Below are 19,523 nucleotides of genomic sequence, written 5' to 3'. Positions count from 1 at the left end.
GGGAAAATTGTATACTACTTTTTACCATTAATTTCATTGGCACCTTACTGAGTCTGGTATAGAGAATCATGTTCTAAAGATGGACTTGTTGACTGATAATTAATGAATCCACAGCTTCAAAATCCAATGGTGGCTTGGAGAGTAGATGTTTTCAACACTAACTTCTGATGGAATTCAGTGAGGGGTTAAATTAACCAAAAAACAAACTATTGGCAAAGCCATCACACAACCAATTACCATCTACCTGTGTAATTTTGAAGTGTGCCAGCCCAAATTGGAGCATATGCCCTGGACAATCAGATGAGAGCGCCTCAGCACCAGACTCATGGTCCTTGGTTAGCCATTCCCAAGTCATGCTTCCTGCCGACAACTGACACTACCCCCTCCATGCTCAACTTGAGCATGGAGGGGGTTTGACGGTTTGAAGGCTCATTTGATGGTTTGAGGGCTCTAGAGTCCAGCGGCTGGACTCTAAAGCCCTCAAACCATCCTGGTGGATCTAAATGATCAATCACTTCCTACAATTCCAATATGTCCCTCAAGCATGAAGTGCTCTGGTGCTTGACATAGTGGCAAGGTAGTGATTTTTTAGAATCAGTGCATTTTTCATTTTCTCATTTACTCAAGATTTAAACCAATATCCTATGTACAATGATGCTAGTATCCATGATACTTTGCTGATCTACTATGGGCAAGGTGGGAAAAGTCCTATTTTTTTCTGAAATATTGCAGCTCTAACATCATGAATTTTTGTTTAAAACTGTGTTGTATGCAGAAAGTCTGAGTTGTAGCTTAGAAGCCCATTGCATAACTACACCTTGTGATAGGTTTAGGGTTTTTTATTTATTGATGGTATAGATGCTACATGCTTGTTAGTGATTTCGGTCCTGTCTTACCCCATCTGACTATATCCTATGTACAATAATGCTGGCATCCATTATACTTTGCTGATCTACTATGGGCAAGGTGGGAAAAATTCTTTTTTTTTTCTGAAATATTGCAGCTCTAACATCATGAATTTTTGTTTGATTGAAAAAATTGCATTTGCACTTTGCAAGCTGCACCTGCAAGCATGTCATTAAGGCCTACATAAAATTTTCAACTTCAATCAGCAGTACTTCAATGCTTCAGCCAAAATATCCTGCCGAACGTAATAATAACAAGTCAAAACCAGAAAATTTAGTTGAAGATCGCATAGTTGTGGTATGTCAGAGCGGTCAAACTGCATTATCACATGTTCAGTTGCAACTTAAGAAAGTTGAGTAAAAACAAATTATTATTGTTGCTGTAAGCTGTTTGTTTTTAGGGTAAAATAGAGATTTGGGGCAACACATGCACAGGACTTGGTAAATAAGTTTGCAGCTTGTTAATGGCTCTTCAAGGCCAAGATATGGAATTCACGGCTTAAAAAACTGCTTGGGGTCAAGCTCTGTGACTCTCCACACCCTCAAATTCCATTGCAGGTACAAGTTCCAATCCATTTTGTTATATTAACATGAGAATATCATATTGTGTATTACCTGTTTAGAATTCAACACTGGTACCAAGCACTGTGGAATTCCAGAGGGGTAATATATTAACTGGTACACATAACAATTAAGAAAGCATGACCTAAAAATCTGGAAAGCCCAGCATACCTACACTTTCAGTCCATAATCATCACTGAAAAGTCTCTCCAAGCTGCCATAGCTGTTTCATTGGAAAAAAAACAGAGCTTACATCATCACAGTAACAAAGATCCAATCAACGCTTGAACGCGTGCAACGTCACAGTCAGATGAATCCGATCATCGCTAGAATGCGTGCAAAGTCACAGCCACTGGAATCCAATCAGCGTTAGAGAGCTAGAATGGACCGCCCCCAAATGCACACAATTTTAACGCACTGATGCTAATTTAATGCGTAATGCTACACTTATTTCAAGTATGTAATACAATAATGTAGTTATGTCACTATTGATGGAAATTGCAAAGAATAACATCTTCACTATGTACATTCATTCACAAATACATGAAAAACTACCTATGATTCAATCCACATATACAAAACTGACCACCAATGCAATAAGCTGAGACATGGAAACTCCTTCTGTTATGATCAGGATTACCAACTTTACAAAAAACAAACAAAGAAGGTAGCAGGCCGCAGGGACACCAACCAAAACCATCAATATACTCGTGCGAAAAAAATGATAGATACAAATTCTTCTATATTACAAATTTATCAGTAGCTGACATTCAACAGAATGGTTTAATAACCTTCATAAATCTTAAATGTTATACATACAGAATCAATTGTGTGCAACAGCCAAAGCGGCGGGAATGATGGTTAGTGTTTACTGTTTACTTGTTAGTTCTCATTAGGCATTTGGTGTGTGAGGTAACTGCATTAACTGCAGATTATGCTCCCAAACTTGGAGACGATAATTGAGTGAAAACTTTACGTGATATATTGTGAGCCTTCTAAAGTTAATAAATTAGTAGTGAAGAAATCACAAGGTTCATAGAATCCAAAGGTTTGATTGCTAAATTGTTGAGTACGGTACTCCATTCTAATCAGTCAACTGAGTCAAGCATCATGTTGTGCATTGCCTTTTCTTCGAGAAGTTTCTCCGATTGCCTATGACTATGAGTTTATCCTCAATTTGAAAGCTGATGTACAGAATAGGTGCAATAAATGTTTTTTTTTATATTTAATTTGAAACCATTATGTTAAACCTAACCAGCAAGGCAGGGTTGGCGATTTTTTTGATTTTTTTAAAAAAATAAAAAAAATAAAAAATCAATGATTTTTTTGATTTTTTCATGATTTTTTTTTATTTATTTGATTTTTTTTTATTTTTTCAGCTTTTTTGTCTTTTTTAAGGTGTCATTTTTATGTTGCAATTAGCCTACAAACAATAACAGTATATGGATCATAATGGATGGCTAAAAAGGGCACTTATTGCCTCAAATAATGGCCAACAGGCCAAGGTGGTGTTTACCACTTAGGGATTTTCGGGTAAACAATTATTGATAAGTCTATTCATTAGCTTTGTAAAGTTTGTATGAAGCAAGGTAATGAGCTAAATATTGACCATTTAACTGGCTTCAATATACAAAAACACTTCAGGAATGCAGATCTCCTAAACATTGAAGAGTCACATAACAGATAGGTAGCTGATTGCACAGTGCACAGCACTATCAATAGATCTACTATAGTTTTATGTCCTATAAATCTACCAGACTCTACCTTCAATACACACCAACTATCAGTGACTGAGTGACTGACTGCACTGTTCCCATTTAATTCAGACCAATAAACCAATACCAAACATAAACTGAACGATAACCAAACAAACCTCGTACGACTTGAAACGAGACTTAAGTTATGAGAAAAGCTAACACTGTTTGAAATAAACATGTGCACAATTCAAATATTTTATATCCATTCACTGCATTTAATTATTTAATATATAGTTAGTTGCAACTTAAGAAAGTTGAGTAAAAACAAATTAGTATTATTTTTGCTGTAAGCTGTTTGTTTTTAGGGTAAAATAGAGATTTGGGGCAACACGTGCACAGGACTTGGAAAATAAGTTTGCAGCTTGTTAATGGCTCTTCAAGGCCAAGATATGGAATTCATGGCTTAAAAAACTGCTTGGGGGCAAGCTCTGTGACTCTCCACACCCTCAAATTCCATCATAGGTACAAGTTCCAATCCATTTTGTTTTATTAACATGAGAATATCATATTGCGTATTACCTGTTTAGAATTCAACACTGGTACCAAGCACTGTGGAATTCCAGAGGGGTAATATATTAACTGGTAAACATAACAATTCAGAAAGCATGACCTAAAAATCTGGAAAGCCCAGCATACCTACACTTTGTCCATCATCATCACTGACAAGTCTCTGCAAGCTGCCACAGCTGTTTCATTGGAAAAAAAGAGCTTATATCATCACAGTCACATGAATCCAATCATCTCTAGAATGCGTGCAACGTCACAGTCACAAGAATCCAATTAGCATCAGAACGTGTGCGATGTCACAACCACTGGAATCCAATCAGCGTTAGAAAGCTAGAATGGACTGCTCAAAATGCACACAATGTTAATGTACTGATGCTAATTTGATGCGTAATGCTACACTTCTTATTTCAAGTGTGTAATGCAATAATGTAGTTATGTCACTATTGATGGAAAATGGAAATTGCAAAGAATAACATCTTCATTCTGTACATTCATTCACAAATACATGAAAAACTACCTATGATTCAATCCACAAATACAAAACTGACCACCAATGCAATAAGCCGAGACATGGAAACTCATTCCGTTATGATCAGGATTACCAACTTGACAAAAAACATAAACAAAGAAGGTAGCAGGCTGCAGGGACACCAACCATCAATATACTCATGCGAAAAAAATGATAGATACAAATTCTTCTATATTACAAATTTATCAGTAACTGACATTCAACAGAATGGTATAATAACCTTTGTAAATATTAAATGTTATACATACAGAATCAATTGTGCGCAACAGCCAAAGTGGCGGGAATGATGGTTAGTGTTAACTGTTTACTTGTTAGTTCACACCTTGCAGAAATCACAAGGTTCACAGAATATAAAGGTTGATTGCTAAATTGTTGAGTACGGTACTCCATTCTAATCAGTCAACTGAGTCAAGTGTCATGTTGTCCATTATGTTAAACCTAACCTGCAAGGACTCTCGATTGTCTCTCCTGTTACGCCTACGGTGAGCACCAGTTTACCTAGGCATCCCGGTAGACAGGATGTTAGGCAGACCAAGAACCTGGTAGCATGGATGTTAGGCAATACGGCAAAAGTACAGTAAAATTGGAAGTACTTTGAACGGCAATAGTAAATAGTATTTCCTTCTGTAGATCCCTCTTGCTTATCTGCAAGTGACGCACAGAATTAACAATCTTGGGACCTTCACTGTGGAGCCTGACGTAACATAATGCTCATGCATATTTCCAAGGCTGATTTCAGAGTTTCAGACAGCCTGTAAACCTGTTTCTAGTGCCTGGAAGTTAAAACGTTTTTTTTAAAGGCAGAATGCTTTTTTCAAGTGAACCACCAATTTCAGAATTCCACTCTGGACTACCAAATACAAACCATTCAGTCTGGACTCTGGAGAGTGGAGGAATCTCACAGATGACATCTTAACCAATCACAGCTGGAAACAGGATGGAATTCTAATTTTGAAGGTTCATATATTATTTCGATCCACCAAGACCACTTTTTCTACCCAACATCGTTATTTGAGGCAAAAAATGAACTTCTTAAAGGCTTAAAATACGTACACTTCCTTGCTCAGTTTCTATAAAGTACCTAACCACTTGGAAGTTTTATGCTTGCACCTTTCACTCAACAATGAAGCGCTGACGCAATACGACTCACCACGTGGCGAATATTGCCACACAAAGTGACAGAATATAGGGATTTGGTAGGTTTCCATTCTAAAGGCTTTTTAATAAATATGGCAACATTTTGTGACGTTTCATTGTTGCTGACGCGTAGTGAAGTGTTTTGAGAGTCATGTGAACATAGTGGCAAAGCAGAGAGTTTTTTAGACTCTCCCTCAAATTCGCTTTTTGAGTCCTATAAGTAGACCTGCAAAGTATCATGGATACCAGCATTATCATACATAAGAAATTGGTATAAATCTTGAGTAAATGAGGAAATTAAAAATGAACTGATTCTAAAAAATCTCTGGTTTGTCACTATGCATGTGAAGGCAACAGAACTTACATAATGCATACGGTTTTTTTTATAGTTTTTCATTTCTCGATGCTTCCTTAATGTGTCAGAATATACCGCATTTTTCCTATTACCTATACAGAATTCCACACTGGCCTGGAAAGTGGAAAGGCACATATATCTACCCAAAAGTTACATAAACTTTATCATTATGCAATATCCTGTAATTCCAGCAAGCAGCCTCACTTCAGTTTCTCAGTCTTTATTCTATATCAATTCCTAAGTACTAGCTATGAAACTGAGCAGTCTGAGCACTAATTCAAGGCTCAGTTCAATTCACTAATTCAATGTCTCTTTCAAGTTTCAACATTTCAAGATTGTAGGTAAAAATTCAAAATTCACTATCGCAGGTATCAACTATATATATATATATATATATATATTCTTAATGTCAATATGCCTATATCATATAGGTATGTATCAATCAATTAGGGAATTATGGTTTATGCCATGAAAATGATTGACTTACAGTTACGGTGGTTGTGACAGTGTGACTTGTGAGTAGGCTACCCTACCTAGGTTCTCTAAACTTTACCATGTAAATCATAAAAAGCTAAAATAAAAGCTTCAAATAGTTCTGGCACGATTTTAGACGTTTTAAATAAAAGAAATCAAGCAATAAAATTATTCCGAAAATGTAATCTAAAACTTTCGAGTAGAAACCAGTACCGAATTGAGTGAGAATTCAGTTCTCCAATTTCGAATTTGTCCATATCTAATATGATCATATATTCTAAAGCATCAATCACTACAAATCACATCAAATAGCTTTTCAGAAAATTAATTAACACAAAATAACTGCATAAGCAATCATTTCTATAAATAAGACTCGCTAAAATATTGCAAAACACGGAAATTCCACAGCAGCAGCAGCAGAACTGCTACATACGAGTAAATTATTGGAACCCATTCATTCACCACCGAATACATATCAAATAAAAATAAATAAAATTCCTTTATTAACTATAGTAAGTCTACAACGATGAATATAAATATTGAATATAATAATAACAACTTATTATCAAATAAAATAACGACTTTTGAATATTTTTAGAAGAACTTGAGAGTATTTGTTGTTGACTTTCTATTCTCCAAGAAAGTGCTGGACTACGATTTAACGGAGATGCTTCTAGTTCAAACGAAAAACAGACGGTCAAGACCGACAGTCGTGTTACTCGCTATAATAATCATATATGTAATGGCTAAAAAAACGTGTTTCGGATATTTACACTCAATAGTTTTATGAATTATTAGCGATAAAACAGAATTGAACCGCGCGAGTACAAAAAAATCACGAACTTGCGTCTAAAATAGAAATGGTTTTAATGAATATATACACGGCTACAACAGAGCTAAAAACTGTTTTCATATGGAATTAGACGAGGGTTACAATAATAATCTCCGTTAATATAAATATGAGATAGCGTTAGTGTGGTTAAGGTATTTTTCAGTGAAACCGTTACGCGTGCTATCACAAATGAATAAAAATTTGTACGATTGAACTTGGGACTTAAAGATCATCACAAGACTTCAAAAACACTACAAAGAAGTGAAATTTGAATGCATAAATAGCGCTCCTAAACGAGCTGAATAAAACAGGGATCAAACGAAAAAAATAAGGAATTTTAGTCACTAGAAAACTTTATTGATTGCTGGTTACTCATCGTCAAATCATTTGCTCTGCGCATTGATTGATCACACAAGTGAAAATAATTAAAATGTAGGGCATTGAAATTCCGCCAAGTCCAAAAACTGGAAGAGCCTTTTACTCGAGCTGAACCAGCATTTTATCTGTACAGAACTCTCGACCTTCCACTAAATCGTTTTATTAGTGAAAAAATCGAAAAATAAAGTTCGCGTGATAATTCAAACATGAGTATTATAGTGGAACTTCGATTTTTAAATGCACTACTAGGTCAAGGGCGGAACCAAATCTAAAAAAGGAGAGTTCTACGTGGCATGACAGGATGTACTCTTGATATTTATGTAAGAGTTACGAATAACTACTAAGGAATGAAAAAATAACACGTAGCGCACCATAATTACCGAGTAGAACAACGAGCATGATGAAAATTTCGAATTCCGCCAAACACAGTTATGGTATGGTAAGTATCACACAACATCGAAAAGAACGGAAATGCGCCACATGAAAGCCATAGATACGTATTAATAGCAACGCCATAATCTAGGCTTTGCATAATCAGCAATGATAAGAATGAATAATTTATCACGGCTGATCAATTCAATTAATTAATGACCGTCGGCGTGATGAATACAAGTAACACTGTACTCACGAGTAAAAAAAAATAGGCTCCCAGCAAGAACACGTGTTGTGGTCAAAGACATGATACACATCTAAGAACCGTTTATTGTAAGCGGTTATGAACAAAGCTAAAGAGAAATACAGTCTTCAGTTCCTGCCTTTCTTGTTCTTAGGAATAAGCTCCAGACCTTTAATATACTTCTTGGGGATGTTGTAGGTTTCTGCAAGAGAGAAAAGAATCACTTACAGATCAGCCGTCGAGGCACGAGCAGAGCGCAGCTCCGGAAGCTACACGAGGAAAGCTACACAAGAAAGCAAGCTACACGAGGAAGGACCTCCAGCTACACCCCCTACCCAGACTATCCCACCCAATCCTGTTCTTATTCTTAACACCTAACTTCAGAAATAGTGTTGGCATTGTAAAAAAAATTAAAATAACACACTTAAATTTACAAAAATAAGATCAATGCCTCACTGGCTTGCAAGCAGACTTTAAAATCACAATATGAACTACGGTATTATATACAATAAGCAAAAAAATTAAACACAGAGATATACCTATAAATAAAAGGTTTGATAAATTCTCCAAAAAGTTTCGCTTAGACCGAACGAGATACGAGGTTTGTTAGCATCCTACAGGTAAAAAAATCACTATACAAATATTTTAAGATTACCAAATTGAGCATTGAACCAGCAATTAACTTTAAATGTAATTTTTATTGCCCATGCAATATTTTGAGACGTTGATAACAACTTAAAACCGCCACAAACTAACTCTTTCCATTTTGGAATCTTTTAAATAATTATCCAGTCATGTTCGTATAGTTCTGTGTGTCTATTTATATATTTCTTTTATGCCGTTACATAGGTCAATGTTGATCTAAATGCCAGGTAAATTCATGTGTGTGTTGTTGAGATCACTGAAGTTCGTCCAGGATTTGAATCAAATCTACAGCTGTCGCGAGATTCAAGTGTTGATTGATGAAACTTGGCTAAGAGAAATTCTGAATAGTGAGAGTTTATAGATGAATTGTGAATACTATCAGTAGTATTGTGAACGGCCAGAGTATTGAAAAAATATAACTCAGTACTCACTGCAGTTAGTGACAGAGAGCGAATTTTCTCGTTGACGAAAACGTGAAGTCACGGACGGACAGACAAACGAACGGACGGACATGGCGAGCACAATAGTACATTTTTTCCATAAATGGGAGNATTTTCTCGTCGACGAAAACGTGAAGTCACGGACGGACAGACGGACATGGCGAGCACAATAGTGCATTTTTTCCATAAATGAGAAAATGCACTAAAAAACGACAGCAAGATTACCGGACAAGTGGATGATCCTGAATCGCCACTAGCGCGTTATAAATTTATGATGATTAGTATGAATATCACTCCTCAGATCAGGTGTTTAAACGAAATTGTCATCACTGGATGTAAGTGTTTAGTGTAGATCAGGCAAGTGTTTAGTGCAGGTACGGTAGGTGTTAAGTAAAAAACTACGCCACAGTAAGGATTGTCGAAGAAAAACTCAATCAAACGAAGGAAGAAAATAGCATCGACATAGTAAGACAGCGTTGGATGAACAACAACCACACAGTAAGATAGCGTTGAATGAAGAGCATCTAACAATCGCCCACTTCAAGAACTTGAAGCGAAACTGAAACGGAAGCAAATGAGGTAAATCATCTCGAGACGTCTTGACCAAGCTCGAAACACATGAGCATGGCAAGCACATGACTGACTCATGAGGAGCTTGGCAAGCACATGACTGACTCATGAGGAGCTTGGCAAGCACATGACTGACCCATAAGGAGCTTGGCAAGCACATGACTGACCCATGAGGAGCTTGGCGACCTCGCCCGTAGCGTTGCCCTGCACCAGGATCTGCACGGTGCCCTGGGGCTTGTGTTCCGCAGGCCCGACGCTCGTGCTTGCCGCCGCCAGCACTTGCACCTGACGCGCGAACTCGTGCTCATCCACGCCGAAATTGGATACGTGATACACAAGCGTCACCTGTTACGTACAACGGACTATGCATAATGCTAATAAATGATTTTCTCTTACTGAAAGGACAGAATGTTTCGTTGGTTGAGAAAATCACCATACTGAAGGACAGAAGGTTTCGTTGGTTGAACTTATGCCCGAACCAACAAGAGAAAATTCAGGCAAGTTCTCTTTAATTCCAATGTTCATGAGGAAAATCTTTCAAGACAATAAATAAAGACTTGGGAACACTGGAAATTACAATGCAAAATATTAGGACTACATTGTGTCCTTTGATAATGAACAAAAAAAAATTACAGACCTTTTTATTTCCAGCGCGCTTTGCGACCACCATCTCGATGCACTCAATTTTTCCCTTCTTAATGATATCGGCTTGGCCAGGTCTTCGAATGCGCACAGCAGGTGACATACGACCAAGCAGCCGAGAAAATATCTGCACATTCAGTGACAGGTAAAACAAACTCTACCAAATCCTAATAAATAACAAGAATTTTAGCATTTAAAAATATATTGATAAGAAATTATGGAGCAAGTTATTCTGGAGGGTTCTAATAAAGATATTTACATGTAGGCAAAGATAGCGAAGTGACACTCAGTGCAACGTCTCAAATTATAGCAAGCGTTCTAATAACTTCAGCAGTAAAACTCTAACAAATAAATTCAATACTCAAAATTACAATTATACTAATTGTCATCGATGAATCAATGACAAATTGGGACACCCATTCTCCAAGGGATTTAAAATTTCTGGCAGCAAATTGTTTAGCATATGTTGAACGTATTTGAACGTATTACATTAATTAGAATAAGATAAACCAATAAATGCTTGCTACCTTTACAAGAAATTATTTCGGTACTGTAAATATTGCTTTCTCAGAATTCAGTCTATGAAATAAAATGCTCCCAAGTTTATTAGTAAGACAGAATTCATGAATATTTCCAGGCTAAGCCACAGACCTGATCCCACTTCATGAGCCGCACGAGTCCTTCTTTAGGAGCAATGATGGCCTCGTGGAGAACTGGCTCCAGGTTCACCATTCTGAGGGAGAGTAATAAAATTATATCAACTCCTTACCAAGACTCCTCCTTACCATGACAGCAAATAACACGCAGAAGTGGCGCAAACGAAAGTGAAAATGTCATCTGATATGCTCGCAATTTTCCGGTGCTGTATCGATACTTTTAACGTTCAAAGATCGAGTTAACAAGCGCCAGGTTCATCCAACTATTCTACTTTCCTTTGGTATAATTTCTAAGCCAAGTCGTGACGAGAATGAACAGCGTACCTATTCAGCCTTCTATTGTTCTACATGTTCCATTCCCATAACGAGACTCAGCCACATGTTCACCGATCAAATCAGATTTTACTTATACCTGAGCCAAGGGTAAATAATTTACAGACCATGTTCGGTAAAATCATCATAATTCTGGGAAAAGGTACCAAATATTTGTGAGAGCTAATCAGGTGCCACAGAATATTAAAAAATCTAACTCAGTACTCACTGCAGTGAGTGACAGAGAGCGCATTTTCTCGTCGACGAAAACGTGAAGTCACGGACAGACGGACATGACGAGCACAATAGCGACTCGTTTCCATAAATGAGAAAATGTGCTAAAAAAAAACAAACGTGGCTAGATTGACAGTCAAACCAAAATAACCAAGATTCAGACCACAGATGAAGAAGAAACCAGTGAAGCTGTAAATGATTTCCCTACATTGACAAGTCAAACCTCGTGAATCAATGCAGACAAAAAATAATCAGGAGAATAAAAAATATTCACAGATACTTTTTATATTTACAGAGAAAATGGAAAAAATCATCATACTTGTTTCTCACATAGTCAGGAAAAATATCCACCTTATATTTGAAACCATCCACAAGAAATACCCCAAATGTTGCCCATATCAAGAGTCGCCACTGATGGTAATTTCAGGCAGCAACAAAACATCAAACTTAACAAGCAAAGTCTGGTCGCGGGCACGGCATCACTCACCCTGTTTGCGGATCAGCCAAGTTCTTGCGTTTAACATAACTGGTAACGATGTCTCGGACGTCTTGTTTCGAGAGGACGTCGCCCTTACTTTAAAGGGCGAATAAGAAAACATTAATGCAAGAATACTCGGGATACACAAATATAAACTCACATATGAACGTTATCAAATCCACAACAATCACATTACAACGAAAATGAAATTTTAAGAAATTAAAATAGGGTACTCAATGCAATGAAACTGTTCAGTCATTACACTAGATAATGAATAATATGCCTTGATGTGCCAGATTTGATAAAGGGATCCTAATGATTCAAGACTATCTTTTACATGATAATAATACAAGCGGCACTCTACTGCCGCCTACTCTGTCCACCTACCACTGACGGACTATCAAGTTAGACGCACAAATCACAGTCGAGAAATTTAGTACAAGCTCAGCTTTGGATATCACGATGAGTTTGTTGGTACCCACCACTTGCCGCAGCTCCTGAAGAACTCAACGGTGTTGCCTGACACTTGATGCACTTCTTCTAGAGTAGGTGGGACAAACCCCCCACTCTCCCCCGACACTTGTGCCACTGTAGTTTCTGACTAAAAATAATACAAATTAAATGCATAAAATACTGGTTACTCACTGGCTCATCACACTCGTGCTTCTGATTAAAACCACACCACAGATTAGTCATTAAAATTATCATTTCTTTATTATGCAAGTAGGGTGCTAATGATTTTCTGTGAAACCCAAGGCCGATAATTTAGGCATTTACCTTACTATATCTGAAGTTTGTAACGTCAGGATGTTCGTAGTCAACGCTGGAGATGTTCTCAACGCCTTTCTTGGGCTCGGAGATCTTAAGGATGCCTCGTTCCTCCATGGCGCTGAGGAACTGAGCCGCTCATCAGACACGCAGGGAGAATTTCTCCCATTACAATATTAGCGGCACAACAAAAACTACTTAATAATTTTAATAAAACTAATATACCTATAATACCTTAATTATGCTATTGTTTTATAGATAAACATGCATTACCAGCAGCACTAAATTCATCCTAAAACTTCTAAGCCTTTTCAATAGAATATTGTCTCCAATACCTAAACTATGCAGGTATTTTATAAGTAATCATGTGTTATTTAGCAGCACTGAGTGAACTCACGAACAAGGTCGTATTATCAATAAATAACATTTCGATTCTCTACATAAATTCAGTTCATTTAAAGGGTTAGTCAGTCGAGATGGTCATTTCTTGTGATAATTTCAGAACGGGATTTAAATCATTCAATCAAAGATCAATAACAAATGAAGTTCTTTGGGTGCAATAATTCAAATTCTGAGTTGATAGAAGAAATGTAAATTTTGGCAATTTTAAACAAAAATCGGCCATGGGTAACTTAGACTGGCACTTCCAATAGTCATACAGGTTCTAACAAAAATTCAGGTCGAGATTATTATGCCCACCGTTATTAGAGCATACTTTTTATATTTTAAAACAAAGTTATAGAGTAATCATGGACAGAGAGAATTTTTTACAAGGCTTTCTTGATTTCAAGAGCAGCAATGACTTAGAACCATAGAGCTAACCTTATAGAGTTTTTTGTTGATGTCAAGAGCAACATTGACATAGAACCATAGAGCTCACCTTAGAGAGTTTTTTGTAAGAGGTTTTCTTGATGTCAAGAGCAGAGTTGTCGGGACAGGCGGGCAAGACGTGTAGCCTGTAGAAGGAGCTTGTGAGGAGCGGCAGGGGCAGCTTGCCGTTGCTTTGCTGCACCGCCTTCAGGAAACAGTGCAGCAGGAGAGCGTCCATAGCTTCACACGAGTCTGAAGAAACAGTTTATATAATAGGGGCAAAATTGACCATTTTGCAAGTAGATTTCTTAATGCTGGATAACCAAAAGCCTGATGACCAACCAAAAATTTTTCTGGATACAAAATTATTGTACAAATTAATACAGCACTGAGCATTCCCTATCGTGAATCCCATGGAGAAGATCAAATAAGAAATAAATGTACATTTCAAGTGATAAAAAAAATGAAAATTCGAAAAGTTTTTACTACTTAGCCTATGAAATTCATAAAGAAAGATCAAAAACCTCCCTTTGCCTACAATAAGTCATATTATCATTTATATAAATAAATATGCAAAAAATTCCATTGCTTCCACATCATAGTCTATAAATAAAATCAATATTAAATACTATACTGTACTTCAAAAGCAAGATAAATACAGCATGATGTAAAAGAAGCAAGGTGCAATTGACAGCTTAAAGCATGAGACATAAACCGACATCAAAGCTGAATTTTGTCCAGCAGCCCCAAATGAAAGAACATGTACTGAAGTGAATATGGTTATGGCTATTAATTACAGGTAGTCAATGGGGAATAGCATACAAGTAAAAGGAAGGTGATAGCTATTGTTCAACAGTTACGTTATGGAAAAGGAGTGAAACTAATAGCAGCCACAAGGAAAATAAAAGCTACGCTATGGAATAGGTGGCACATTGATAGTGGTTCTAAACTACCTGCCGATTAAGCCATGCAGCATTAGGCACCATGATAGCAGGTGTAAACTTACTGCCAGATACCTGGGCCGGAGGAGTTGCAGATGTCTGATCATCGACCACCTGCAGCTCGTCCATCTGCTCCTGCAGCTGCTGCTCTTCAGAGACTGTGCAGCTGCTGCAGCTGCCATAGTCACATGTAGCACTGCCGCTCTCTGGCGTCTCAGGAACAGGCGTCGACGATGGTGCTGATGGAACTGAAAGTTTCATACATCAGCCAAGGCACCACAAGAGTCAAAGAGCTACATCAATCAATGCGCCACAAGAGGAGCTAAATCAGCCAACGAACCTTAAGACTCAAATAGCAAAATCAGCCAATACACCACAAGAGTCAAAGAGCTATGCCAGTCAAGGCACCACAAGAGTCAAAGAGCTACATCAGTTAAGGCACCACAAGAGTTAAAGAGCTACATCAATCAATGCACCACAAGAGTCAAAGGGCCAAGTCAGCCAAGGCACCACAGAGTCAAAGAGCTGCGTCAGTCAACACAACATCAGTCAAAGCAGTACCATATAAATTTGGAACTATTTTGACCCCTTTAAGAAAAAATTGTTTTGGACTAAAGATACGAATTTTGATATACATTGGTTCATGCCTAGGACATTAATTTTGATGCAATCTCACTCTGTTCGGTGAAATTAGGCATGGCTTTGGTGCCGGCGGCCCAGAGATGATCACCCAAAACATGAGCTGTAATGACTGCCTTGCCATGGCCACCCGCCATGTACAGGTCAGTGGAGGAAAGAGCCGTTGTCCCGACCGCCACGACAGCGCCACGACACACAACTACTGCTGGGCTCCCAGCCTCAAAGTTGCCAAATGTTGTAGGGGAAAGCTGCACATTATAGATCAGTTAATTTCAGATATGACATATCACTTACTGGTTGAAATTAAGTTCAAAATTAGAAACCAACAACATATGATCCTATGAGAAAACATTTCTCAGATCATCAAATTGCAAGAAAATTTTAAAATGAGCTCAAGTTGAGTTATTCACACCAAGGAATTTTATTCATTTAGTAAGAAAATGAAGCCATAGCCAGTTATTTGTAAACTAAAAAATTCTAGCAATGAAGTTATAAGAATATTTATGTCCACCTTAATATTTCTATACATATTATATTAGAATATGAATGAATACAAAATATATATACCTATGTTAGTGAATGTAGGTAACACATTAAAACATTATCAGTACACTTTTCCCATAGATGGTTTTGTTGAATCCTGGAAATATTGAAGAATAGAATGGTGATTTGTATTATAGAGATAATCATCAATTGATTTAATCAATAATTATTTAAGCCCTATAATTAATTGACTAATTAGAGAGAGAAACTGACCTGACCAGAGATGATGACACCAGGCATCATGAGGTCAGCCCCTTGCTGTAGCCGCTCCAGCACGTCAGGGTGCGTGTGGAACACTGTAGCAACAGTGTCAGCTGGGTACAGCCAGCACATGTATACTGAAGGCAGCAGCACACTGCCCAAGTGGCTGTTCACGGTGAAGGCCAAAGGGCATCCTGAACACTGATGTAAACAACCAGAGTGGTTAGTGACTTAGTGGCCACTGAGACAATGGACTTACAACTAAAAAAATCCATTAAGACGAGGCATAATACATTAAAAAATTATTCATCATGACATATAATCAATGATAAGTTGAGTACCATTATCAAATAGAACATTAAATTTACACAAATCTGTGCTGAAAATCCACTTGAAGGCTCAACCCATTATCTTAGTGGCCAATGAGATGATGAGATTACAATAATCCCAAAAATTCCCAGAGACACTCCATAAATCATTACAAAATTATTAATCATTTCATAATTGATAATGGATTGTTATTGCTATCAATAGAACACTACATATATAAAAAAAATCTGATGAAAATCCACTTGAAGACTTGATTTATCAATAAATATTTCTGTTTCCAATAAATTTATAAATTATAGAAACTGATGTAAAGAAACATTCTTCTCAGCTCACCCAAAGGAGTAGTTTGAAATGTTAATATTACAAGAAAGTTTCTAAAATATTCATAGATATAATGCTAAAATATTAATTTTTACAGAACTCTTCTAAAAAGAATTTTATGGCTTTTGTATGGACGATTATTATTTAAATATATCACAATATTATACATGCCAAAAACACCCACCAAATATACTACAGTGGGATCTCCTTTATTACAGTAAAGCTTCATTGCTGCCACATCTTCCTTCAGAGGCACCAGCTGGTGAATGTCTTCCTCTGACAACTTTAAGAATTGTTGACTCATTTGAACACGCAGCTTCTTCCTGTTAGGAAAAAAATCTTTTCATTCACTTCCATTAACAGCAAAAAATTTTTTACAAGAAATTATCAGTTAACTTCTTACAAAATTTTTAATTTCTCTAATGATACCACATCTTCCTTCAGAGGCACCAACTGGTGAATGTCTTCCTCTGACAGCTTTAAGAATTGTTGACTCATTTGAACACGCAGCTTCTTCCTGTTAGGAAAAAAATCTTTTCATTCACTTCCATTAACAGCAAAAAATTTTTTACAAGAAATTATCAGTTAACTTCTTACAAAATTTTTAATTTCTCTAATGATACCATAAAACAGGGTAACTTGGACCTTTATGACATTTAAGAATTGCAACCCCTATACTTAAAAAGTTCTTTCAATAGAAAAAATTGTGTTGATGTCTTGTAAAATACCATGAGATACCCTACATATGCAAAAAATATATATTTTATACATTTACCAAGTAACTACTTGTATCACAAAATGGTTATTTGGTAAGCTCTAAAAAAAGGCCCAAGTCACCCTGTTACCACGTTTTCTTGATTTCGTTTCCTGTGTGTCTGTCATCAAAAATTCAAACCTTAATTTAGAGTACGGTACTTCTAAACATCCTAGTAAGTTGAAATTTGGCATGCATGTGTATGCTGCCTAACAATTCAAGATTTGGTCATCAGAAATAATAATTAAAAAAATTTTTTTTTGGAAAAAAATTAAAAAGTAAAAAAAACACTAAAAATTCATGGTTTGTAATTAAGTTTTTTCTTGAACATCCACACTTGCCAACCCTGGAAATTGATTTGAATTGCTAAAATTGCTAACTAAAAAGTAGAAAATAAATATATATAAAAAATATTTTAAAAAACCATGTTTTTCTGGTTTTTACAAATTTAAAAATAGTGAAATAAAACAAACAAAAAAAACTTTAAAAAATCACGTTTTCTTAACGGACAAAAAAGAAAAACATTTACTCTTACATAACATTACATAACATTTTACATAACTTAAATGTTATATAAGAGTAAATGTTTTTCTTTTTTGTCCGATTAGAAAACGCGTTTTTTTAAGTTTTTTTATTTGTTTTATTTTATTGTACCCTTCTTTGCCAGTTGTTGACTTCACATATTTGACAAAAAAACTCACAATAACTTATCCATCAAACATAAAATGGGCTTTCAGCTCCAATTGGTTGTTGTTTACACATAAATTGGCCCAGTAGTAGGTAATTGTTTTCATGAGGAAATAACAAGGTTGAAACACAATAGTATTTTTTCAAGCCATAAGTACTTTTTCACTATACAGGGAGTTTTGTTGCATAACAAATGTAGCAGATGATGCCAAAGACACTAGACTAAAGGCTAAAACTACTATAATTGGATCACAAAAATTTGAATTATACGGTATGCTATAGGCTGATTACATGTTTCAATGCAAAAAGTTGACCATTATTTATATACCTATTCGTTATACCTAACACCAGGAAAGATTCACTCAGCACAAAATAATTTTTTCATTTAAGGATATCATTATTATCTCTCAAGTTATTTATGACCTAGAATCGAACCAAATTTTTGGGAAACAAACTTGTTTGAAAGTGTAAAACCTATATTCCATACAGACTTTGTAGATTATAGATTAGTTTAACAAATGACTTACTTGTCAGAAGTTTTCAGTTGGGTATTTGATTTAACCTTGAAAGGCTTCAAAAACATGATGATGATGATAATATTTAAATTAATATTTTTTCAACCTGAAAAGAAAAATTTGTCAATACATTCATGACTGTAAATACAAGTTTTAAAATGCTTATAGTAATGACACAAATGCTTTCACTGCAGTCCACCATGAAGAATTTAGTGACTTTTGGTAGAGGTGAACAATGGTCAATTCATGGTGCAATTTTATAGTTAATATAAAAGAACATATTATTTTGAAATTTTCAACTCTTCCACAGCACACTATCACCATTCACCACCCCTCACATGACACAACTGTAATAAGTAAACAAAAGACAGCATTGGCAAATGGTCAAAAAAAACAACAGTTCTACTGACAAGGAATTGAATCATTTCAAAATAAAAGTATGTATTGGGATAAAAGTATGTATTGGGGATGCATGGTGTTAGGGGCTGCATTTAGGCAAATGAATTATTTATTGTGTTTTCAATTAATTCTCTCTTTTGTGTCCCCAGTGCTTTAAAACTAATAAAGTGACTGCAAATTAAAGTTAAATTAATGCATGTGAATAAGCATTGTTGAAGTGAGTCAATTTTCTGGGTTCCTGCTTATCTGGTGCTTATACTGACTTGCCAACCACTCGTACTGCCTACTGTACATGAGCCTGCTTTCTGGCAATGAAGACTTCCTTGCTGTCCTGTCACTGACCTACTAAGATTATCCTGGCTCTTAAATGGGTAAGCCAAGGGAACACACTCGCCACGCATCTCAGTCCTAAATTTTAATTATTGAATGTTATCAGTAAATGTTTTTACATATAATCAATCATCCCTTAAAATTGTTTTACAGTTTTGCATTAGGTTCTTATGTGTTCCTAGTGTACTTATGTGTTTCAACTTTCAAGTGTTATTGTTGGATAGGTTTTATGTGTTCTTGTTCCTGCACTTTTGCAG

The 19,523-nt window shown here is 36.2% G+C and overlaps 1 protein-coding gene across 1 annotated transcript; it reads right to left on the bottom strand.

The window, feature by feature from the left end:
• Positions 1–8,095: 8,095 nt before the first annotated feature.
• On the bottom strand, positions 8,096–18,644 carry LOC108673497 (eukaryotic translation initiation factor 2D). The gene is made up of 13 exons (XM_018161339.2): positions 18,550–18,644; positions 16,766–16,904; positions 15,943–16,131; positions 15,224–15,434; positions 14,613–14,795; positions 13,677–13,858; positions 12,806–12,925; positions 12,511–12,629; positions 12,038–12,124; positions 11,000–11,081; positions 10,344–10,475; positions 9,874–10,051; positions 8,096–8,253 (listed from the first exon to the last, which is right to left on the bottom strand). Exons 1-13 carry the CDS (start codon positions 18,603–18,605, stop codon positions 8,180–8,182), a joined length of 1,752 nt encoding a protein of 583 aa, XP_018016828.1. The 5' UTR covers positions 18,606–18,644; the 3' UTR covers positions 8,096–8,179.
• Positions 18,645–19,523: the final 879 nt, after the last annotated feature.

Source organism: Hyalella azteca, unplaced genomic scaffold (assembly GCF_000764305.2).
Source record: "Hyalella azteca isolate HAZT.00-mixed unplaced genomic scaffold, Hazt_2.0.2 contig3384, whole genome shotgun sequence".
Taxonomy (NCBI): Eukaryota; Metazoa; Arthropoda; class Malacostraca; order Amphipoda; family Hyalellidae; genus Hyalella; species Hyalella azteca.
The sequence above is the reverse complement of the archived record's forward strand: the minus strand, read 5'-3'. Positions and strand labels throughout refer to the sequence as shown.

Excerpts from the sequence above, each read along its gene's own strand:
- LOC108673497 (XM_018161339.2), bottom strand. The coding sequence starts at position 18,605 with ATGTTTTTGAAGCCTTTCAAGGTTAAATCAAATACCCAACTGAAAACT. Across the intron at positions 16,132-16,765 it reads ATCCCACTGTAGTATATTTG|TGTTCAGGATGCCCTTTGGC; the intron begins GTGGGTGTTTTT and ends TGTTTACATCAG. Across the intron at positions 12,630-12,805 it reads CAAACTTCAGATATAGTAAG|TCAGAAACTACAGTGGCACA; the intron begins GTAAATGCCTAA and ends TATTATTTTTAG.